The sequence below is a fragment of the Eublepharis macularius genome, chromosome 11 (genome assembly GCF_028583425.1).
Source record: "Eublepharis macularius isolate TG4126 chromosome 11, MPM_Emac_v1.0, whole genome shotgun sequence".
NCBI classification, from domain to species: domain Eukaryota; kingdom Metazoa; phylum Chordata; class Lepidosauria; order Squamata; family Eublepharidae; genus Eublepharis; species Eublepharis macularius.
This window is the reverse complement of record NC_072800.1, coordinates 89754924-89777399: the sequence shown is the minus strand read 5'-3', so window position 1 is coordinate 89777399 and position 22476 is coordinate 89754924. Positions and strand designations below refer to the sequence as shown.

The 22476-nt window shown below is 48.3% G+C and overlaps 1 protein-coding gene across 1 annotated transcript in view; it reads right to left on the bottom strand.

Annotated features, from left to right (window-relative positions):
- The window catches only part of LOC129337975 (vasoactive intestinal polypeptide receptor-like), a 156724-nt gene that overhangs the window by 118360 nt on the left and 15888 nt on the right, over positions 1-22476 (bottom strand). Inside the window, exon 2 of the mRNA XM_054992007.1 lies at positions 1753-1849. Coding sequence (XP_054847982.1) covers positions 1753-1849 — 97 coding nt within the window. The remainder of the gene's footprint in view (positions 1-1752; positions 1850-22476) is intronic.

Sequence of the window (22476 nt, the reverse complement as noted above, 5' to 3'; positions counted from 1 at the left end):
CTCATTGGAAAACTGAAAAGCATCCCCACGCTGAGAAGCAGCGTGATAGCATCGGACTAGGATCTGGGAGGTTTGAATCCCAGCTTTAAAAGGGAAGCTTGCTGGGCGATTTTGGGCCAGTGACACACACTCAACTTAACCTACCTCACAGGGTTGCTGTGAGCATGAAATGGAAGAGAGGAGAATGATGGGAGCCGCTTTGGGTTCCACTGGGGAGAAAAGTGGGGTATAAATTAAATAAATAATCTCCCTCAAAGGCAACACTGGGATAAAACAGGGATAGGAATTTACCTGGAATACCTTCCATAGAATAAGAATTGTCCCTGGTAAATTGGAACGGCTGGAATGTAAATTGGAACGGCTGATCAACTTAAAGCAGAAATTTAAGATGTTCTCACCGTTACGGAACACAGCAATAGCTTCCCAATAACCATCAAAAATACGCAAGCAAAAATTGCAGGTCCAGGGACCGGGTTGCGGAAAATTAAACAGAACAAAACAGAAGGTATCACAGCGGGCAGACCCATCTTATCCAGAACCAAGTATCTTTCCAGACAAAACCAGCTAACCAAACGTCATTCAGAGATGAACCCCACTCAGTTCTTCAAAGCCACAGAGAAAAAACCACTATGAAAGAGATCTGACTTTATTCTGACGGGGAAAGGAGCTGTGGTAAGAGACGGTGCAAAACCTCTTGCAACACCAAAAGCACAGAAAGCGAAAATGGAACCACATAAATAAAGCATGAGTTACAAAAGAACTTCAGAGCCCTGCTCAGGCTAGTAGCCTGCCTGGTTCAGGGAGGACTAGGGTTTCCATATGCCGGCTGACATTCCAGTGGCCAGCAGGATAACTTTTTTTACAGTCGTTGACAATGGAGTGATGTCGCTTCTGGGAAAACCTGGAAATGATGTCAGTCTACTCTAGGAGTCGCCAGATACTTTATGGTAAAACCACAGAGTTTTTGGCAATTCCTAGAGTGACTTGAGATTGCTTCTGGGAAAACTTCTGGTGAGTCCTACAGATGTACAATGTTATTGCTGGGTTTTCCCAGAAGAGATTTCATGCCATTACTGATAGCTGCCCCCCATGTCTCTGCCCCCGGCCAGAAGATTCATAAACAATGCATCATGTAATTACTTCTTTATTCTCATATTTCAGCTCCTGATCTATCTGTCTGTCTGTCTGTCTACACACACACACACACACACACACACACAGAGTGCTTTTTTTCTGGGAAAAGAGGTGGTGGAACTCTCAAGAGTTTCTGAGAAAAGAGGTGGTGAAGCCAAGAGGGAAATGAGGAGAACTGATCTCTGTCTGGAGATCAGGGGGTGGGGTTACCAGACACGTATTTTCAAGAGATGCCGCAACTCAGTTCCACTGAGTTCCGGCTGAAAAAAAGCCGTGTGGGGTGGGAATATGGGGGCCATGACACCAGCTCCAGTGTCACATCATTTCTAGGGGAAAAAAACAGAAGTGAGATAAGTAGTCCTAGGAATTGCTGGAAACTCTATGGTAAAACCATAGAGTTTCTGCAATTCCTAGAGCTACTCAATGTCAATCTCCCCCTTTTTTACCATATATATATATGTGTGTGTGTGTGTGTCTATATATAGACACACACACACACACATGAAATACCTCATCAGTCCTCTTCAAACATCTAAAAACCGTCCAGTGATTTAGACACCCATACAGCTACAAAAGATCAAGATATAACCAAGACAAATGAAAGTGAAGAAAACTTGCCTGAAGTCTGGTTATCCAACTCCGCGTATCCCAAGCATTTCTCACGTTCGGATTCAATGGCCAAGATGATACTGCATTCATGAGGAATCCCTGACACCTACAGAAAAAAAGAGAAACCTGTTTTATCCAGGGGCAAGAAACTGAGAAAACAGTTCAATTATTTAGCTTACGTAGGGGTTTGGCTCCTTTCCCCTTCAAAATAAACCAGCAATCTGGGGGATGCCCACCATATGGAAATGACAGATCTCCTCATGCAAACTTCACAGGCACGCATCTCTAGTTCAAGCGCAAGAGAGAGATGGTGGGTGCTTACAACAGAGTCCATGTAACCAGCTGGTTCCTCGTTCCACTGAATGATGACTACACAACTCAAAGTCGGCAACCGTACTGCTAAATGCAGGTTCTCTTCCCCCTTACTGACATTTCAAGTATCTTTATCAATATTTGTGGGGTTACATATTTGTTCAGCAGGACTGTATCACCCTCTGAATAAATACTTACTGTACAGTTTTACAATTATTTTTGCCAAAACAAAGGTCAATGTGCACTTGGGATGCTATGCTAAACTTCAGACTATTACAAGATTTGGGTAAATGTGTAAAAATGGGTGTCGAGGCTCATTCTTCAGTTCAACAAAGAAGCTGATATAATTGGAAGCTCTTTCTGGATTGAACCAAGGACATCATCTTCCATATTAGCCTCTCAGTTCACTCTTCCAATAATGTCCTATTTAAGACTGAGAGTCACAATGATAGAACTGGCACAATCCTATAGTCTAGGTCAGGGCTATAGGAGGGTTGTAGGTGGGGATATGGCGGCCATGACACCAGCTCCAGTGTCACATCACTTCTGGGGAAAAAAACAGAAGTGAGATAAGTGGTTCTAGGAATTGCTGGAAACTCTATGGTAAAACCACAGAGTTTCTGCAATTCCTAGAGCTATCCAATGTCAACCACCCCCTTTTTTACTAGAAGTGACATAATGCCACACACAATACTGTGGATTAAGAATTTTTTTCTGCCATTAGGCTGGCAAACAGTTTCAAGCATTGCTGAGCAACGTGGTAGGTTTAAGCCACAGTACTTTATGGATCTTAGATGGAATGTTTGTCCTTCTTGCTGATCTGGAGGTCCAGTCAGCTCTTTGCAATCTAGCCTAACGATAGTTTTAAATAGGAGCTTCCTGGTATAACTCAGAGAGTCTCTCTACATGAGACATCTCGGCGCGTGTTCGTAGTGAGACTATATGTTAGCTGGGAAGCGTAGTTTAAAAAGACAATGTGGGTGGAGATCACTCCTCAGAGGGTTTGTTAATTTCATCTTCGCCTCCACGAAGGTTCTGCCAATTTCACCTCTCCTGTCTAAAACTGTGTGGGATGGCAACCAGAGGGCAGCGAGGAAAGGAAATGGGCTGGAGCTGCCTTCCAGAGCTGGGCTTGGAGCTGGAGAGGTTGTAACAGGCTGAGGTTTCCCTTCAGGCATTTCACAGCCCCTTCACACAGCTCCAGCATATAGCAAAGCCTTTGCCCTGCCGCCGGCTCTGTCTTTTAAAACTACCCTTCTTGGCTACCACTGCATCTCCCGATACGTGTTCTTCACATGTCAGATGTCTCCTGTAGAGAGAGACTGAGATTGTGTATTGCAAAGTTTCCCTTAAAATGTGCTTTGAGCCCTGCAAAGGAGCCATACAAACTACACTGGCATGTGGCATGCTTTCCAAAAGGGCAAATCAGGCCATGCAGCTGTTTTGGACAGGTTGCACCACAATTAGAAAAAGATGCTGTTCTTCTAGTAGGATGGCTGCTAAGAACATAAGAGAGGCCATGTTGGATCAGGCCAATGACCCCTCCAGTACAACACTCTGTGTCAGACAGTGGCCACCCCCCCCAGGTGTCCTCAGGAGGTCTGCCAGTGGGGAAGGGACACTAGAAGCCCTCCCACTGATTGCCCCCCCCCAAACACCAAGACTACAGAGCCTCACTGCCCTAGACAGAGAGTTCCATCTATATTAGGGTTGCCAGCCCCCCTCAAGCTCTGCAGGGGCTCACGTTGGGGGCTACTGTGGAGTGCAGGAACGCTCCTGCACTCCACAGCAGCCCAAAACATGCCCATGGATCGGGCTCGTTTTGAGGTGCTGTGGAGCGCAGGAGCACTCCTGCACTCCACAGTGCCTCAAAACAGCCCCATTTGGGCCCAGATCGGGGATCATTTTGAGCTGCTGTGAAGCGAGGGAGTGCTCCTGTGTGCCGCAGCGTCCCAAAATGGGTCCAATCCATGCCAAAACGGGCCTGATCCATGGCCATTTTGGCGCGGATTGGGCCTGTTTTGGGACGCTGCAGCATGTAGGAGCGCTCCTGTGCTCTGAAGCGGCTCAAAACGGGACCAATCCACGGGAGTAAGCAGCTCCGCAGGGGAGCGTGCACGGAGGGTGCGTGCCCCCCCACTGGCCAGGTAAGTGGGGGCGGGGTGTGGGGGTGAGGGCAGGAGATCCCCTGCCCCCACCGGGGGTCTGGCACCCCTAATCTATACCTTGTGGCTAATAACCACTGATGGACCTCTGCTCCATATGCTGTTCTAGTAGGAGTCTTACATTCAGTCTAGACTGAGCTGCTCTTGTCACGTATTTCTATTATTTTAAGTAAGGGCTTGGGACCTTGCAGGTTCTGAAACCACAGCTTTTCAATTGAGCTTGCTAAAAAACATTACAGGATGTAGGAAGTTCCTGACAAACACACAAACTCTATTGTCTGTCTGAATCAAAGTTTTCTTAGAGCACACAGTTGGCTAAAACAGGTTGTTTTAGAACTTCCAGGAATGGTATTGATCTGGCTAGAGCTAGTCGTATTACTGGTTGAGAAATTAAGACTCCCTTTTGTGGGAAACCATTGAACTTGCCATTGCTTTTAAGAGCGTTAAGTAGGATTATTACAAAAGATACTTCCCGGTTTTGGAACGCTGGGTTCATTTAAAGACGGTATGAATAAATATGAATGGGTAGAAGGTCAACGAGGGTCACAGGAGATGCCAGACAAAGCAAAAGTGTCTACCTGCTGGCAAATCTCCCTGGGAGGGAATTCCATAATCGTGGTGCCATAACCAAGAAGGCCCTTTCTCAGGTTGCCACCCACGTAGCTTCAGAAGGTAGGGGCACTCGAAACAGGGCCCCCAAAGATGACCAGAGTGGACAGGTAAGTTCATATGGGAATAGGCAGTACTTCAGGTATGCTGGAGAACAATTCCACAGACACCTGCTTTGCTATTTACACTTTTTAAAATCTCATTTTATTGTCTATGTTATGTGTAGGTCCTGAATTGCCACACACTACCTCATACGCATACCGGAAAATAAGAAACAACATTTACAGGTTGCATTTGGTCCTTGTTATCCTCTACTGCAATCCTCCCCCCTCAAATAATAACTGTGCCTTTCCACATGTCCTTAAAGGGACGGCTCACTCGCTGAACGCTGGCGGCTTTTCCCTTCGACTCCAGACGTCTCAGTTTTCAAAACGGTTGCAAGCTGTTTGGTTTCCATTTTTTCAGCTCCTTTTTGGAACCGTGGGACAGTGCACTCCCAGAAAAGGCGCCAAAAAACCAGAAGCCAAGCAGCCTGCAACCATTTTGAAAACAGAGACGTCTGGAGTCAAGGGGAAAGCCATCAGCGTTCAGTGAGTGGGCCGTCCCTTTAAAAACATGTGGAATGGCCTGTGATTATATAATAATTGTGCTTATATACTGCCTTTCTGGACAGATTAGGGCCCACTCAGAGTGGTGAACAAAGTCAGTGTTATTATTATCCCCACAATACAGCTGGGGAGCTGGGGCTGAGAGGAGTGACTTATCCAAGGCCACCTGCTGAGCTCATTTCAGAACTGAGATTCGAACCAGCAGAGTGCTGCTTCACAGCCCAACCACTTAAGAGCCAGTTTGGTGTAGTGGTTAATAGTGTGGGACTCTAATCTGGAGAACTGGGTTTGATTCCCTACTCCTCCACTTGAAGCCAGCTGGGTGACCTTGGGTCAGTCACTTAAGAGCGGCAGGACTCTAATCTGGAGAGCCGGGTTTGATTCCCCACTCCTCCCCTTGAAGCCAGCTGGGTGACCTTGGGTCAGTCGCAGGTCCCTCGGAGCTCTCTCAGCCCCACCCACCTCACAGGGTGTTTGCTGTTGTGGGGAACATACTTTGTAAACTGCTCTCAGTGGGTGTTAAGTCAACCTGAAGGGGGGTATATAAATCAAATATTATTATTAATTGCTATTCTACAGCAGCTCTCAAAGAATAACTGTGCTTATATACTGCTTTTCTAGACAGATTAATGCCCCATTCTGAGCACTGAACAAATTCAATGTCATTATTATCCCCGCAACACAGCTGAGAGCTCAGCTGAGAGGAGTGGCATACCCAAGGCCGCCTGCTGAACTCATGGCAGTGGTGGGAGTCAAACCAACAGAGTGCTGACTTGCAGCCCAACCACTTAACCACAATGCTATAGCAGCTCAAAATATAGTTTCCGTCTCAGAGCAGGGACCTGGCTTTCGTGCTTTGCACGTACATCCCTGAACAGTGTGACATTAGTTAAATAAATCAGAATAAAAGGCTGGACCCAGAATACATTTTCCGTTAAGACAAGGCAATTCAGTCAGCGGGACTTTTCTGACACTTCTCTCCAGCTGCGGGCCCACTGATCTTCCCAAAATGCTATTCCTGGTATCAAGGAACCGTTTTGGGAGGCAGAAAAGTTCCGTTGTGCTGACAGAAGTACGTTCCATGAATGGAAACCAAACACTGGACGCAAACCAATGTTTTAACGTCTCAATTGGCAGCGTGTCCGGTGGCCGATTTTGAGCATTTTTTTGGTTTTAATGTTTGCATTTTAATAAAGACAGCTTGACTCCAAACATAAACAAACGAGAACTCCCATTTTATATATATATATATACACACACACAGAGGGAAAGGGAAGGTTAGCCTCCACATCAGAGGAAATCATCCGGCTTCTTCAGCCAGCCTAGGTATAATCTTCGCAGTGATTCCAGCCTAATCTTTTGCTCTGCGGAAGTGCTTTAGAAGTGATTTACTTTTGAAGGAGTACTTTAAAAAAAAGAAGCTAGAATTGAAAGGAAAGATCAAAGGGTACGAGACCCTGGACTCTTTTGTTGCCGAGAGAACTGTTAATACCCTATTGATGCCTTCGGAGAAAACAGGCTCTCGGCAAGAGGCTATTTCAGCTCAGCGAAGGAGCTCTGTGGGTCAGCTTTCGCAGCTGCATCACTTGCTGCAGTGATGCTAACGGAAATGGACTTTGGGGAGAAGTTGGGGGCCTTAGTTCACAGACTCAGTAGCAACCCGTCCTCCCAGATCAGGCTGTGCCATCATATTTGAAATACATATCGATCTGTTTAGTTAGTTAGTTCATTTATACCCCTCCTTTCTCCCCCACAGAGATCCAAAGAGGTTTGTATTACAATATTCGTCTCCGTTTTGTCCTCACAACAACCCTGTGAGGTAGGATATGCTGTATGACTGGTCCTAGGTCACTTAGTGAGCTTCCACAGCAGAGTGAGGATTCACATCTGGGTCTCTCAGATCATAGCCCAACACTCTAACCACTACAGCACCCAGAACAATTTGCTCCCATAAGTCTGGCGTCTAAACCTACATAACGGGTTGAAATTAAATCAAAAGAGTTTTTGGCTATACATTAGGAAGAATTTCCTGACAGAGCGGCTCCTCAGCGCAGGGCCGATCAATGGGGGGTGGGTGGGTAGCATGCCCCCGGCACCGCCAAAGAGGGGGCGCCAGGCATGGCTGCCAGCCAGGAGCGTGCCGGAGCTGGTGGTGGCAGCGCGGGCAGCTGAGCAGAGGGCTGGGAGGCCACCCACGCTGTTCACCTGCCCCACCGCACATGCAGAACAGGGAGCGTGTGGCAAGCCGGCCGCCCCATCAGTGGGGCAGGTGAACGGCCTGGGCGGCCTTCCAGTCCTCTGCTCAGCCACCCGCGCTGCTGCCACCAGCTCCACTGCGCACCATGTGCTGGGACGGGCAGCATGCCCCTGGGCTCTGCATGATGGCGTCACAGGAGTGATGTCATCATGCAGTGCCGGGAGCGCGTGTGCACTGCACGTGTGCGCAGGAAGAATGCCAGACTTGGGTTGCCCTGGGTGCCGGCAACCCTAGATCTGGCCCTGCCTCAGTGGAACAGGCTTCCTCGGGAGGGGGTGGCCTCTCCTTTGGAGACTTTTCAACAGAAGCTAGATGGCCCTCTGACAGCAATGCGGATTCTGTGAACCTGGGCAGATCATGGGAGGGCGGGCAGGAAGGGTTACATCAGTGCTTAGTTCTCGTGGCCCCTTCTTACATGACCAGGGTAATGCCAATTGCCACCTTGGGGGTCAGGAAGCAATTTTCCCCAGGGAACATCCTGATGGTGTTTTGCCACCTTCTGGGCATGGAGCAAGAGTCACTGGGGGTGTGCAGGGGGGGGGGGGAGGTAGTTGTGAATTCCCTGCATTGTGCAGGGGGTTGGGCTAGATGACCCTGGAGGTCCCTTCCAACCATATGATTCTATAACGACACTGCCGATTTGCCAGCTCAGGAACCACAAGAAGAAATCACACCTCCAACTCAGAATGTGGAGCTCCACAAACACGTGATGCAGCCTTATACGGAATCAGACCGTTCATCCATCACAGTCAGTCCCATTTACTCAAACTCTCTCTCTCTCTGCTACTGCTCATACCACTATCGCCTTAAGCAGGAGTTAAAATGGGAAATAACAACAACAACATTCGATTTATATACCGCCCTTCAGGACAACTTAACACACACTCAGAGCGGTTTACAAAGTATGTTACTATTATCCCCACAACAAACACCCTGTGAGGTGGGTGGGGCTGAGAGAGCTCCGAGAGAGCTGTGACTGGCCCAAGGTCACCCAGCTGGCTTCAAGTGGAGGAGTGAGGAATCAAACCTGGCTCTCCCGATTAGAGTCCTGCCACTCTTAACCACTACACCAAACTGGATCTCCAGCTGGGCCGATTCCAGACGGCCCTCTGCAATCCGAAACGTTGAGCGTTGTCGCACGTCATCGCGCGGAAAACGTGAAATATCGCGTTTTCTCACGCGAGTTTTGCGTGACCTCGCGCAAAACTCGCGCAAGAAAACGCGATATTTCGCGTTTTCCATGCGATGACACACGGCCCTGCTCTCCAAGTTCTCCCGCGGAGATCTTTCACATCACCTTCTATTTGGTCCTTTTAACTAGATATGCTGAGCATTGAACCTGAGACCTTTGGCATCCCAGATGTGTACTGGGATAACACTTTAGCACTGCTTTCTTTTTAATTTTTTAAAATGTTCTAAACAATAAACTTTCTGCATTGCTTTCAACGGGGATGTATAACCTAGTCTCACACAGACATCTTTCTCACTTGCTCTACCTCGTAACTGCTTCTTAACTTAACTTACTAGCTTTAAGCAGATTACTGAAATCTAAAAACTAGACGACACTTAAACGGCTGTGAAAACCAATCACATGCTTTTTGAAGCATGGCTAGAGCCAGAGAGGAGCATTTTTCAGGAGTACACTACCAAAGCTTCACATTCATCCCCTTTCTCTACTGCTAAACCAGTGTGCCAACTGCAACTCTCATTGATGACCCGGGCTCTTTTTGAAACAGGGCCAAGCTACAAGTGACGAATGACACTTGAACGGCAAGTGTATTTCTCCCTGTTCACTTGCCCTCCACTCAATCCACTTGCCATTCAAGTGTCATTCGTCACTTGTAGCTTGGCCCACAGTGTGTATAATATTCATATTTATTTCTTTATTTTATTTTATTCATCTCCTGCCTGAGGAAGTCAGAGAGCTCCCACTTTCCCGGCTTTCTGCAAATGATGCAAAACTGAAGTATTCAAAAAAGGCTTTTATTCAGATAACAGGGCTGTATTATAGAGAGCTGATCTCAAAGAGGGCCAAGCTACACATGACGAATGACACTTGAACAGCAAGTGGATTGAGTGGAGGGCAAGTGAACAGGGAGAAATACACTTGCTGTTCAAGTGTCATTCGTCATGTGTAGCTTGGCCCTCAGATGCTTCACTAACAAATTAAGGACCAGAGACTTCACCACTATGTTGCCTTGTGTACTATCTGTTGACTGTGCTAATCTCACACTATGTCATCCGCTTTGAGTCTCAGGGCCAAGCTACAAGTGACGAATGACACTTGAACGGCAAGTGGATCAGTGGAGCGCAAGTGGAGGGCAAAACCACTTCATTCGTCACTTGTAGCTTGGCCCTCAGTGAGAAAGGCAGACTGTACATGACATAAACAAACAAACAAACTTATATGCCACCTCTCCACTACGTATGGCGCCCGAGGTGGTTTACAACATCCATATAAAGTACAAACAGCAAAATCAACAATGCAATATTAAAAAGAAACAGACATTAAAAACCAATACCATAGCAAAATACAAACATAAAAAACCCATAGAAGAATACAAACATTAAAACCCATAGAAGAATACAAACATTAAAACCCGTACATCTAAGAAAACATCTAAAAGAATATCGCCGTTCCCAAGCCCTACTCATGCCCATAATAAAGAAACCATATGGAGTTGAACTAAAGTTGCCGGGTCCCTTGAGTCCCCCGGTGGGCGACTGGGAACCTGGAAATTACCCCTTGGAGGCTGTTGCGTTTTTCTGCTTCCAGCGTGCGTGAGGACATCACTTCTGGGAAGTGACGTCATCACACGGGTCACAGGGCATTCTAGGAGTGCTCCCGCACTCAGCAAAGGGCTGAATCCCCCCACGGGCCCAATTCAGCCCGAAACGGCCCATTGTGGGGCACAGGAGTGTGCTGCAGTGGGGCACGGGGGTGTCCAGGGAAGTGTCCAGGTAAGTGGGGTGAAGGTGAGGAGGTGGGAGCAGGGGATCCCCTGCCCCCGGCGGGGTAATGGGAAACCTACATTGAACCAACACATATATTTGAATTCATAGGCAAGGTATGATTTTAGAAACCCATAGCAGACAGAATTGGAGCTCTTGGGCAACATCAGCAGCAGAAAAAGGGGCAGACGTACTCCTCGGGGAGGCACAGAGGGCCTGAGCTTCACTATGCAGGTACAAGAGGCCCAGACACACACTCAAGATCTCACTGTCCCCCAGAGACCCTTCCCTGTCGTTCTCATCTCCATTCATCAGCTGAGCTGAATGCCGTGGCAGAGAATCAATTACACCGTCGTGATTTTGAGTGCATCCTGTTAGACAGCATTTGGCAGCGTGGGGAATGCAAAACTGTAGCTCACACTGCCAGACGGAGGAGAAAACCAGCAAGGGTGTCATTGTAAGAGCGTTCCACAGGGGACACACTTTAAGATCAGGAACAAGGAACTGGGCTCAATGGTTACCGTGCCTATAAGGTTAAGTCGCCTTCACACTAGGGTTGCCAGCTTCCAGGTAGTGGCTGGAGATCTCCTGGAATTACAACTGGTCTCCAGGGCACAGAGATCAGTTCACCTGGAGAAAATGGCTACTTTAGGGGGTGGACTCTATGGAATTATGCCATGCCAAGGTCCTTTCCCTCCCGAAACCCCACTTTCTCCAGGTTTCACCCCCTAGATTTCCAGGAATTTCCCAGCTTGGAGCTGGCAACCCTACTTCACACCAAGCTTGCACTTGACCTCTAACATAATAACAGTGCAATCCTAAAGAAGGTTAATCCAGTCTAAGCTCATTGAAATCAATAATCTTAGACTGGAGTAACTGTTCTTAGGATTGCACTGTAAAACATACTTCACGTTGTTCAGTCTTTACTGTTTATAGAGATCCTTTGGAAGACTGATTCTTTTCTCTAATGGGTTGGAAGTTTGCTCCAGTTTTATGCCAGTACAGTTGGCGAATGCTTCACCCGTCACGAGTCAGAGAGGCACCCAGAGCTCCTATCTTATAAGTGATTGATTCGATTAAGGAACAAGACTTGGAAATCTCCAGGGGAAAAAAAATCACTCCTCCAACTCACCGCAAGGTCTCTTTTTCCAACTTTACCCATAAAAAATTTGGAAATTTCAGAGAATGCTTTTAAAAACTCCTCTTTTGTGAAATGTTTTGTCCTTTGGAATAACCAAAATGCTTTCTCACCTCCAAAAGGCAGGGCTCCATCCATACACCATGGAAAATAAGAGCAAGTTGGCCTACAAATGACTGACTTCCTTATCTTTATTTAATTGCATCAACAGGTATACCTCCACCTTCCCTTTATGGCTGTTTGTTCAGTTGCCACAATCCCAGGCAGTTGACAGCAACACAAATAGACCTCATCAGATTTCTACACAGAGCTGCCCATCACGTTGCTCTGAAGCGTTCGGTCCTTTCACTTCTCCCTACCCCAATGACGGAAGCCACAGGCAAAGAGAAGCCAACCCATCCCCGATTCAAAATCTGATTTCATAAACTGCAGGAAATGATGTCAGGGAAGATGCGTAGGAAAAATTTACTTTACAACCAAAAAATCAATAAAGGGTATTGGCCAAACAACGAAGGATTTGCAGTTACCGCATGACACCGTGCGTAAGATGGAAATGTCCATATTTTGAAGAGCCAGGAGTTGGGGAGAGAGACGTTCGGGATCACCTCTCACCGTATGTTTCCCGGAGGGTGCTCTGTTCAGCAGACAAACATTTACTGGGGATCCCCGGTCCCAAGGAGGTTCACCTTGCCTCAACCAGGGCCAGGGCTTTTTGGCCCTAGCATCAACCTCGTGGAACACGCTGTCTGTGGAAACCCGGCGGGACCAGCAGGATCTGCTATCTTTCCGCCGTGCCTGTAAGACAGAGATGTTCCACCAGGCATATGTTTGATGAGGCGGATGAACCATCAAATTGGCGTCCTGCCTAGGGTTGCCAGGGACTTGGAGTCCCTCGATGGGGGATCCTCAGGTCCCCAGAGTCTCTTGGCGGAGGATTGGGAGCCACTACTTACCCCGGCGTCCACCTTCTCTCTCTTGTGCTCCCGGCTCATGTGATGATGTCACTTCTGGGAGTGCTGTCATCATGTGGGGTCAAAGGGCACCCCGGGTCAAAGGGGGCCCTTGTCGCAGCTGGCACAGGCTGCTCTTGCCCGCAGCCCACTCTTATTCGGTGCACCGTGACTGCGGTGCGTGCAAGTGGGCAGCGGCATGCGCAAGTGGGCAGCGGTGGTGGGGAGAGTGGCCTGCTCTTGCTACCACCGCCTGCTCTCCCCACCATGGCTCCTGTGTGCTGAAGAAGAGCGGGCTGCGATAGTGGAGTGGCTTGCTCTTGCTGCCACCACCTGCTCTCCCCACTGAGGCCCCTGTGCACCGAACAAGAGCGGGCCACAGCGGAGGCAGCGAGAGGCTCTCGCAGCACAGGAGCACGTCCCCTGCTCAAGGGTGCACCGTGCCACCCAGGGAGGGGGTGCCCCAGTGAGCGCCCCCTCCACTGGTCAGGTAAGTGGGCATGGGGGGGTGGAAAGGTGGGATCAGGGGATCCCCTGTCCCGGGCGGGGGAATGGCAATCCTAGTCCTGCCACAGGTGGCATTGCCCCCTGGCTCTGCTGTTCGTCTTGTAGCTGTCCACTCTATCCCACAGGTTCTGGTGATGTCTAACAGGTTGTGCAACGCATGCATTGCTGCTTTAACAGACTGTTTCAATTAACTGTATTATTTGATGTTATTCTATTTTAAGCTAGCATGTTTTAAATCTATGCTCTTTGTTGTTATTATTTTACCATGTTTTTCTTTATGCTCTTTGCTATTGTCTGCTCTGATCCTGCTTGTAGGGAGAGCGGACTATAAATCTAATTAATTAAATAAATAAATTTCCCTCTGGAAGAACTACGGTTGATTGCCTATATACATGACATTAACTGCCATGGATAGTTATGGAGAGATCCAAACTCTCCCACTTTTATCCTGCCGTCCTGTAAGGAAGCTCATCCTTCTTCCATTTTAATTTCATAACAACACTGCAAGGAAAGCCAGGCTAAGGGAGAAAGAAAGACTCACCCAGTAAATGCCACTGCTAAGTGAGAGCTCAGACTCGGGTCTTCGAGACCAAATCTGGTGCGTTAACCGGTATTCTTTCAGCTGGAGACAAGATGCACAGCTTAATCTCATTGGTACTGTGCTACATCAGCTCTTGTGCTAGTTATGGGGGGGAAAGGCGACATTTTGAGGCTTGTTTTATCCCATTTCCAAGACCTCAGCTAGCATTCTCTCTTATCTGGTCCTTGGGGATTGTTTTTGATCTTCTTTGATAAAGGCAGTCTATCATAAGTTAACCACTACAGGCCGAGAGAGAGAGAGAGAGAGAGAGAGAGAGAGAGAGAGAGAGAGAGAGAGAGAGAGAGAGAGAGAGAGAGAGAGAGAGAGAGAGAGAGAGAGAGAGAGAGAGAGAGAGAGAGAGAGAGAGAGAGAGACCCTATTAAAAATGGGTTTAGATCAGGCAAAAGCATTTATCAAGCAAAGTGTGTTAGATGACGAATGGCAGGGAGACATTATCTGAGCTCCAAATTTTTTTGGCTTCAGCAAATTCCAGATATATCGTAGCCCCGGCTGCTGATCTTTCATTACTAGAGATCCCAACTGAACGTAGGGCTTTTCCTGTATTGGTGGAGGGATGATATAAGAAGACTCCCATGTTGGAGAGGGTTTGCTCTTGCAGAGTTTAGGGTCACCAGTCCACCGCTGGGGGCGGGGAATCCTCTGCTCCCCCCCACTCCTGCTTACCTGGCCGGCTGGGGAAAAGGCAGGGGAACACATCTCCCCAGGCATGCTCCCAGGAGGTGCACCATGCTCCGCAGTGGGATGATTTGAGCCCCAAACGTTTGGGGCTGAAATCGGCCTGCTGTGAAATGCAGAAGCACTCCAAGACCCATCGTGCTGCCCCAGCTGCGCTCCTGCGCCATGCAGTGGACTGATTTCAGCCCATTGGGGGCCAGATTGGCCCGCTGTGAAGCACAGGAGCTGCCCAGGGCCTGTCACACTGCCCCAGCAGCACTCCTGCGCTCCGCAGTGGGCCAATTTCAGCCCCAAATGGGCCCAATTTGGTCCACTGCAGAGCTTGGGAGCGCTGCCGGGAGAGCCCTGAAGAGCTCCCGTGTTTCACAGTGGGCCACCACAGAGTGTGGGATCGCTCCCAGGGGCAGCACGAGGCCCTGCATGATGACATCTGTGGAGAAACGCCATCTTGTGTGTGTGTGTGTGTGTGTATGTAACTTTCTGTGGGCTGGATGGGAGAAGACTCTCAAACTTTAGGCAGGCCATGGCCTAATCTCCTCCTCAAAACTCCCCTCCTGTTCCTAACCAGTAACATGAGGGCAACTCCCTTGAGAGGACAGGAAGCCCATCAAGGGGATGAGGAGATCTGCCCAGAAGGCTGCAGGAGGAAAGGGCCTGTTCCTGGGCAGGAACTGATAGACGGGAGAGTTGGTTGGAGCTGGAGAGAGGGGGCCACCTTGAAGGGAGATGTTTGTCCAGCTTAACCCCAAGTAACGAATTAACCTGCCTGCCCTACATACCACCTAGATAGGACATGAGTTCAGAGAAGAGAAAGAGATGAAGCGTTTTGGTCAACATCATTTTATTTCTTCTGTTCACTTCTGATATGCCTGTGTATGGTTGTAGGGTTCTCATTTCCCCACCCAGGGTGGGGGATCCCCCGAACCTACCCTTTCTCCCACTTGCCCACTTACTTGGCTGGCAGGGGGGCATGCTCCCCTTGGGCACCCCATCCCTGGGCAGTGCAGTGTGCCCCCAGGTGGGGGGCGCACTCCTGCGCTGCAAGAGCAGGTGGCGGCAGGAGCAGACAGCAGTGACCCGCTCTTGCCTCAGGCTCCACTGCCAGTGCCGCGGCCCACTCTTGCCACCGCCCCTTTGTGCCAAAATGAGAGTGGGCCGCGGTGGTGGCAGCAAGAGTGGGCTGCGGCCGTGGCGAGAGCAGCCTGTGCCGGCAAGGATAAGGGCCTCTTTGACCCAAGAGTGCCCTTTGACCCCCCCTCCCACGTGATGACCTCACTCCTGGAAGTGACGTCATCACACGAGCCAGGCAAAGTGTGAAGCGAGAAGAAATCAGCTGGGGTAAGTGCCCGCTCCCAATCCCCCACCGGGAGAGCCCAGGGACCTGAGGATCTCCTGTCAAGGGCCCCGGCAACCCCATACGGTTGTGAGTTTTAAATATTGTTGAAGGAGTGAAGTCTCTCTGTGCCACATAGTTCCCCAACCACTTGGAAATGCTAGGAGAGGAGAGGGGTCGAGGAATCCCTAGGGAGAGGAGAAGTGGTGAACCGGACAGTTGTCAACTCTCCAGGGGACCCCAAAGATTCCTGGGAAACCCAGGTTCCTAGTGACGCCAGGGGGAGGCTGGGAGGCTCAAGACAGCGTGTTGGAATTTTAATAAGTGTTTCCATTTCAGTTGTTAAAGAGTTAAACTGTTTGTGTTACTAAGTTAGCAAACTTATTTGCATGTAACCCCTTAGGCCTCGAATTTGGGTTCCTGCCATAGAAAGGGGAGTCTCTAAGCATAATGAAGTAGAATTAGGATTTTCTATTGGGCAACCTGTTTATTGGGGGGGGGCAATTAAGTGATGCTCCATACTGAAGTTTTATTGCTCTTTGCCTCACTTGCTCAGCTGCTTTCTCAGGGCCAAGCTACAAGTGACGAATGACACTTGAACGGCAAGTGGATTGAGTGGAGCGCAAGCGAACAGGGAGAAATACACTTGCGTTCAAGTGCCATTCGTCACTTGTAGCTTGGCCCATACTCTCAGTTATTCTAGCAAGATGTTATCCTTTAGTAAAGTATTCTTACAGAGCTACACTGGAGTGTGCGTCTGTTCTCATTAATTCCAATGCACGATCTTTGCATTAACTCTGCTAACTTTCAACACAGGGACAGTGGTGGCAGCCATACCCGGAGGCAGTGGAGTGAGACAGCCCCTATAGGTGCCAGGATAGGCATAGCAGAGGTAGGCAGAGCAGGGTCCACCAGTTGACAGAGGCCCAATCTGCCACAACGTCACTTCCTGGAAGTGAGGTCATCATACAGCCCAGGAGCATGCACACACACACACACAAAACCACCAGAGCTGACTGCATGCACACTTGCTGCTGTCTCAATCTGTACATTTTAGTTTATTATCAAACAATATGCATAGTCTTCTATACTCTCTCATCCGTGAGAAGAGAACCAAATTTCTACCATTGCCTGCAGTAACAGACAAGACTCTCCCTCAGTCTCTCTTCATTCATCTAGTACTTTTTTGGCCCACCTGCCCCCTACATAGCTCAGGATGTTCACAGCGTCCTCCCTTCTTCACAACCACCCTATCAGGTAGGTTAGGCTGAGAGAGTATGACTGGCCCAAGGTCATCTAGCGAGCTTCCATGGCAGAGGGAGCCAGACCTCTGAGATCCTTGTCCAATTGCTCTAACCACTACACACACTGGCTGTAACACAGTCTATCTGTTGCTTGATAAGAAGGCAATTTAATTTGCCTTCTGCAAACAGCTCGTCTTCCTACAGGAAATCAAAGCACTGAGGCACACAAAAGAAGCTGGGGCGAAGCACTTTTGGAATGAACCAGCTTGGATTGGCTTTCTGTTTTCCTCCCCCTCTTTGACTGCAAAAGGAAACACAACACACCAAACTATTTGCTGTTCCCGTCTTGGCAAAAAGTTTCAAATCCTGCTGAAGTGGCTTTTTAATTAAAACCTGTCCCCGGAGTACGGGAAAAACAATATGGAGAAGTGTCAAATGGGGGTAACCCTAGCTAATTCTGAGCTACTCTAGGACATTAGACTGTTAATCCTAGCAGAAGGGAGATGGGACCAGGTTGTGATACGTAGGGTGGGGTGGGGGGCTAAATTTCCCTGTGTGACGCTGAGTAATATTGTGGTGCACTCCTCATTTCCCCAAACAATGAGAAATTCAAGGAACAAAGCCAGAAGATGTTGATTACATTCCCATTTTAACATTCAAACATCATTCTAGAGGGGTACCTATCATGCCCCATCCTTGATGGCCCAGGTGAGCCTGATCTCATCAGATCTCAGAAGCTAAGCAGGTTCAGCATCAGTTAGTAAATGGATGGGAGACCACCAAGGAAGTCCAAGATACCTTTGTAAAGGAAGGCAGTGGCAAAGCAATCTCTTCATGTCTTTATGGTGCCACAAGGTTTGGTGGTAGAAAGTGCCCTCAAGTCATAGCAGACTTACGGCAACCCCTGGCGGTGTTTTCATGGAAAGAGACTAACAGAGGTGGTTTGCCCGTGCCTGCCTCTGCAACCCTGGGCCGTTTCCACACGGCTTACCTGGTTTCGCAATGTCCCGGTAGATCGCACAAAAAACGCGGAAAATCGCATCGCAATGTCACATGATGTCACGCAAATCTCGCACGAGGAAATGCAATCTTCCGCGTTTTTTGCGCAATCTACCGGGACATTGCGAAGCCAGGTAAGCCATGTGGAAACGGCACTGGTCTTTGTTGGAGGTCTCCCATCCAATTACTAACCAAGGCCGACCCTGAGATCTGACAAGATCGGGCTCACCTGGGCTATCCAGGTCAGGGTGCCACAAAATTTAGTGGGAGCCGATCTGATGGATCTCAACAGGGTTTACTTTCGAGCAAGCATGCAGAGGGCCACGCAACTCATTCCCTTTTAGATGGCAGTGCACTAGAGGCTTTGTTCTTAGCATGCATTTTTGTAGTGTTTGTTTTACTCACAAAGCACCCAGCGGAGCAACCTTGAAAAGCAATTAGACTCTGTAAGCGGACAGGCCATCTATTACCTCTTTCCTTCAGGGAGAGCAACTGAACCCCCAAGCAGGTTTTGCCTTCAACCAGTTCATCTCTCCCTTCATTACCTCGATCCCATGCTTGGGGGGGTCTTCTCCTGTGGACTCAGGATGGAGTCCAAGTATAGAAAGGAGAGTGGCTTAAGTCCTTGAAGGTAAGAGGGCCGAAGAGCTAAGATAAACCTCAGTGTAAATTCAGGGGCGTAAAGCATTTCACTACAGCAACCATTTCAGGATTGTTGTAAGGATGTTGGAGTGAGTGGCATACATGCTTCCTGAACTTGAAGGAAAGAAAAACTGAGCATGCAAGAGCCACGGGGCTGGACTTGCCCTTACACAGCTAGGGGAGCTCTCAGGATTGGACCACATTTCTTTGAAGTTATTTCCAATAGCTGAAGCATGACAAAGAAGAAAACACTGCCTAAAAAGCAGCTAAAATATGTTGTGATCCATGCCCACACGCCACCGCTGCATGGACACAAAACAAGACTGAGCTGTCCCAAATCTCGAGCTTAATAATAGTAATCGTAATCGTAATTGTAATAATATAACGTTTGATTATATACTGCCCTTCAGGCCAACTTAATGCCAGACTCAGAGTGGTTTGCAAAGTGTGTTGTTATTATCCTCACGGCAATTACCCTGTGAGGTGGGTGGGGCTGAGAGAGCTCCGAGAGAGCTGTGACTGGCCCAAGGTCACCCAGCTGGCTTCAAGTGGAGGAGGGGGGAATCAAACCCGATTCTCCAGATTAGAGTCGCACGCTCTTAACCACTACACCAACCTGGGTATGTTTGTTTATTTGTAGTCTGCCTTTCTCAGTGAGACGACCCAAGGTGGGTTACAAAATTAGAAAAATATTGCAATGAAAAACAGCACTCCGGGTAGGTCTTTATGTGAAATCATAATGTGCAAAAGGGCCAGAGGAAAATTAAATGGAAAATGTATAACTGCACAGTGGTGATTGCCATGAGGACAACAACAACAACACACTTTGTAGAGCGCTCTGAGTGGGTGTTAAGTTGTCCCAAAGGGCGATACATAAATTGAATGTTGTTGTTAGGCAAAGAGGGTTGCAGCTTTCCTAGCCAGTTGTCGATGCACCACTATGGCCGTTTTTACACTGCTTACCGGCCACGGAACATCATGCCGAGCTTCCGGAACGACAGCGTCTTCCTAGAGCGATTTCACGCGAGGGTAGTCGTCGTCGTTCCGGGAGCTGGGTGCTGGTAAGCAGTGTGAAAACGGCCCTTTCCTTTGGCATCTTTATCTCCCCATCCAGCAATTTTATTATCAAGACAAGATGGTTTTGAGGCAATAGGCAAAAAGATAACACGCGACCAGATCTCACCAGATGCCAGGTCAGTACCCGGATGGGAGATCAGCAAGGAAGACTCTGCAGAGGAAGGCAATTCCAAACCATCTCTGCTTCTCACTAGCCTTGACAGCCCCTTGCTGGAGTTGCCGTAAGTCAGTTGTGATTTGACAGCACATACACATTTCTGCAAATAGTGGGGGAGGATTTATATCCGATGGTTCTCTGATATGTAAACTTAGGGCCAAGCTACACATGACAAACGACACTTGAACAGCAAGTGTATTTCTCCCTGTTCACTTGCCCTCCACTCAATCCACTTGCCGTTCAAGTGTCATTCGTCATGTGTAGCTTGGCCCTGGGAGTGTGTTTTATTCAACTCCCTGTTTGCGGGGAGGAAGGGCTAAAAATTGAATGAATGAACGAACCAACCAACCAACCAACCAACCAACCAACCAACCAACCAACCAACCAACCAACCAACCAACCAACCAACCAACCAACCAACCAACCAACCAACAAACAAACAAACTGATCCATTGCTCTACTTTCACTGAGGAAGTTTAAAAAGCAGAACGGAGTCAAAAATTACAGAAGTTCATTTTTGCACTATCCTTTCCGCTCAAATCTGTCAGATTTCCTATTTTGTGTGTGTTTGAAATTGCATCCCCGTGGGTATGTTTTTGGGGGAGGACTTGCATTTCCTCAGCAACAACTTAGATAAAACAATCCACTCGAAGAGTTACAAAAGGTGTCAATCGCTGCCTATTTGACAGGTCCAAAAAAAGGATTTCATCAACTGACTTGTCAAATACTTTCACGTCAAGTATGTCTGGCCACAATAGCCTGTTCATGCATAACAGAACTCCCCTGATTCTTGCGAAAAAGCAAAAGAAAGAAATGGACGGCCCTAGGCTACCTTTGCCCCTGAAAATCACTGTAAAGTGTGATCAATTCACACATTAAAGAGAACACAGGTTGTGTCCAGGGCTTCTCCTACTGTGTCCAGTATAACACAGTCATATGAGAATTGCAGGTTCTTCTCAATTCTCTCACGCACACTGCCAGGTTGAAATCACAACTGTGTCACAGCCTACTTTTCCTGACTTGAAATGAGATCCAGAGGAGTTAGCCGTGTTAGTCTGTAGTAGAAAAATAGAAAAGAGTCCAGTAGCACCTTTAAGACTAACTGACTTTACTGTAGCATAAGCTTTCGAGAATCACAGTTCTCTTCTTCAGATACATCTGAAGAAGAGAACTGTGACTCTCGAAAGCTTATGCTACAGTAAAGTCGGTTAGTCTTAAAGGTGCTACTGGACTCTTTTCTATTTTTGACTTGAAATTGTTAATGATGGGTACTATCTGGTCTGCCGGGGAAACCCAGAAGTGCACATGACTTCATTCCTCATCATTCCAGTGCTGTGAGCCATGCAGATATTCATCCATGCAGGCTCTGAGAGGAGAGGAAAGTTCTTCGGGAATTCAGAAGTGGCTACAAGGACAGAGAGGAAAACTAAGTGTCTTCTGGGCATGAACAACAGGATAAAAGCCAGTGTTATAAACAGAGTTTCAGGTGGGTTGCCGTGTTGATCTGTAGTAGAAGAGCAAGATTCGGGTCCAGTAGCACCTTAAAGACCAACTAGATTTCCAGGCTTTTGAGAGTGAGAAAGGAGCTCTGACTCTCAAAAGCACATACCCTGGAAACCTAGTGGATCTTTAAAGTGCTACTGGACCCGTCCGTCCGTCCATTAACCTTTATTGGCATCAGTTGGCAAAATATTCACAATACAAGAAACAGAGAGAAACTGAGGGCCAAGCTACACATGACGAATGACACTTGAACAGCAAGTGTATTTCTCCCTGTTCACTTGCCCTCCACTCAATCCACTTGCCGTTCAAGTGTCATTCGTCATGTGTAGCTTGGCCCAAAGGTACTTCTGTACTGGACCCAAATCTTGTTATAAAAGTAGTGACTGAATTTGTGAATAACAATTACGCAACGGACTCTATGGCATTGTACCCCCGCTGAGGGCCCTCCCCAAACACTGCCCTCCTCAAATAGCCAAGACTTTCCAAACCCAGAGTTGGCAACCTTACCATGTCCCTACTCCAGTGCTGTCAACTCTGGGTTGGGAAATTCCTGGATATTTCGGGAGTGGAGTAGGGTTTGCCAGGTCCCCTCCTCTCCCAGGCGGGAGGTGGGATACTGGCACTTACCTTTGGCAGTCCCCTTGTACATGCACAAAGTGTGCATGTTTGCTCCTGGCCTGAGCGGTGACGTCTCTTCCGAGAAGTGACATCATCATGCAGGCCACATGCTGCTCTTGGCAGCATTCCCACTCTCTGCAGGGGTCAGAATCGGGCCGCTGTGGAGCATGGGAGCGCAGCCACGGTGGCGCGAGGGGCCTTTGAGTGCTCCTGCGCTTTGCAGAGGCCCGATTCAGCCCCAATTGATTCATTGGGGGACTGGCAACCCTAGAGTGGAGCCTGGGGAGGGTGGACTTCGTGGGGGAGAGGGATCTCAGCAAGGTATAATCCAGCCACTTTCTCCAGGGGAACTGCTCTCTGTTGCCTGGAGATCAGCTATAATTCCT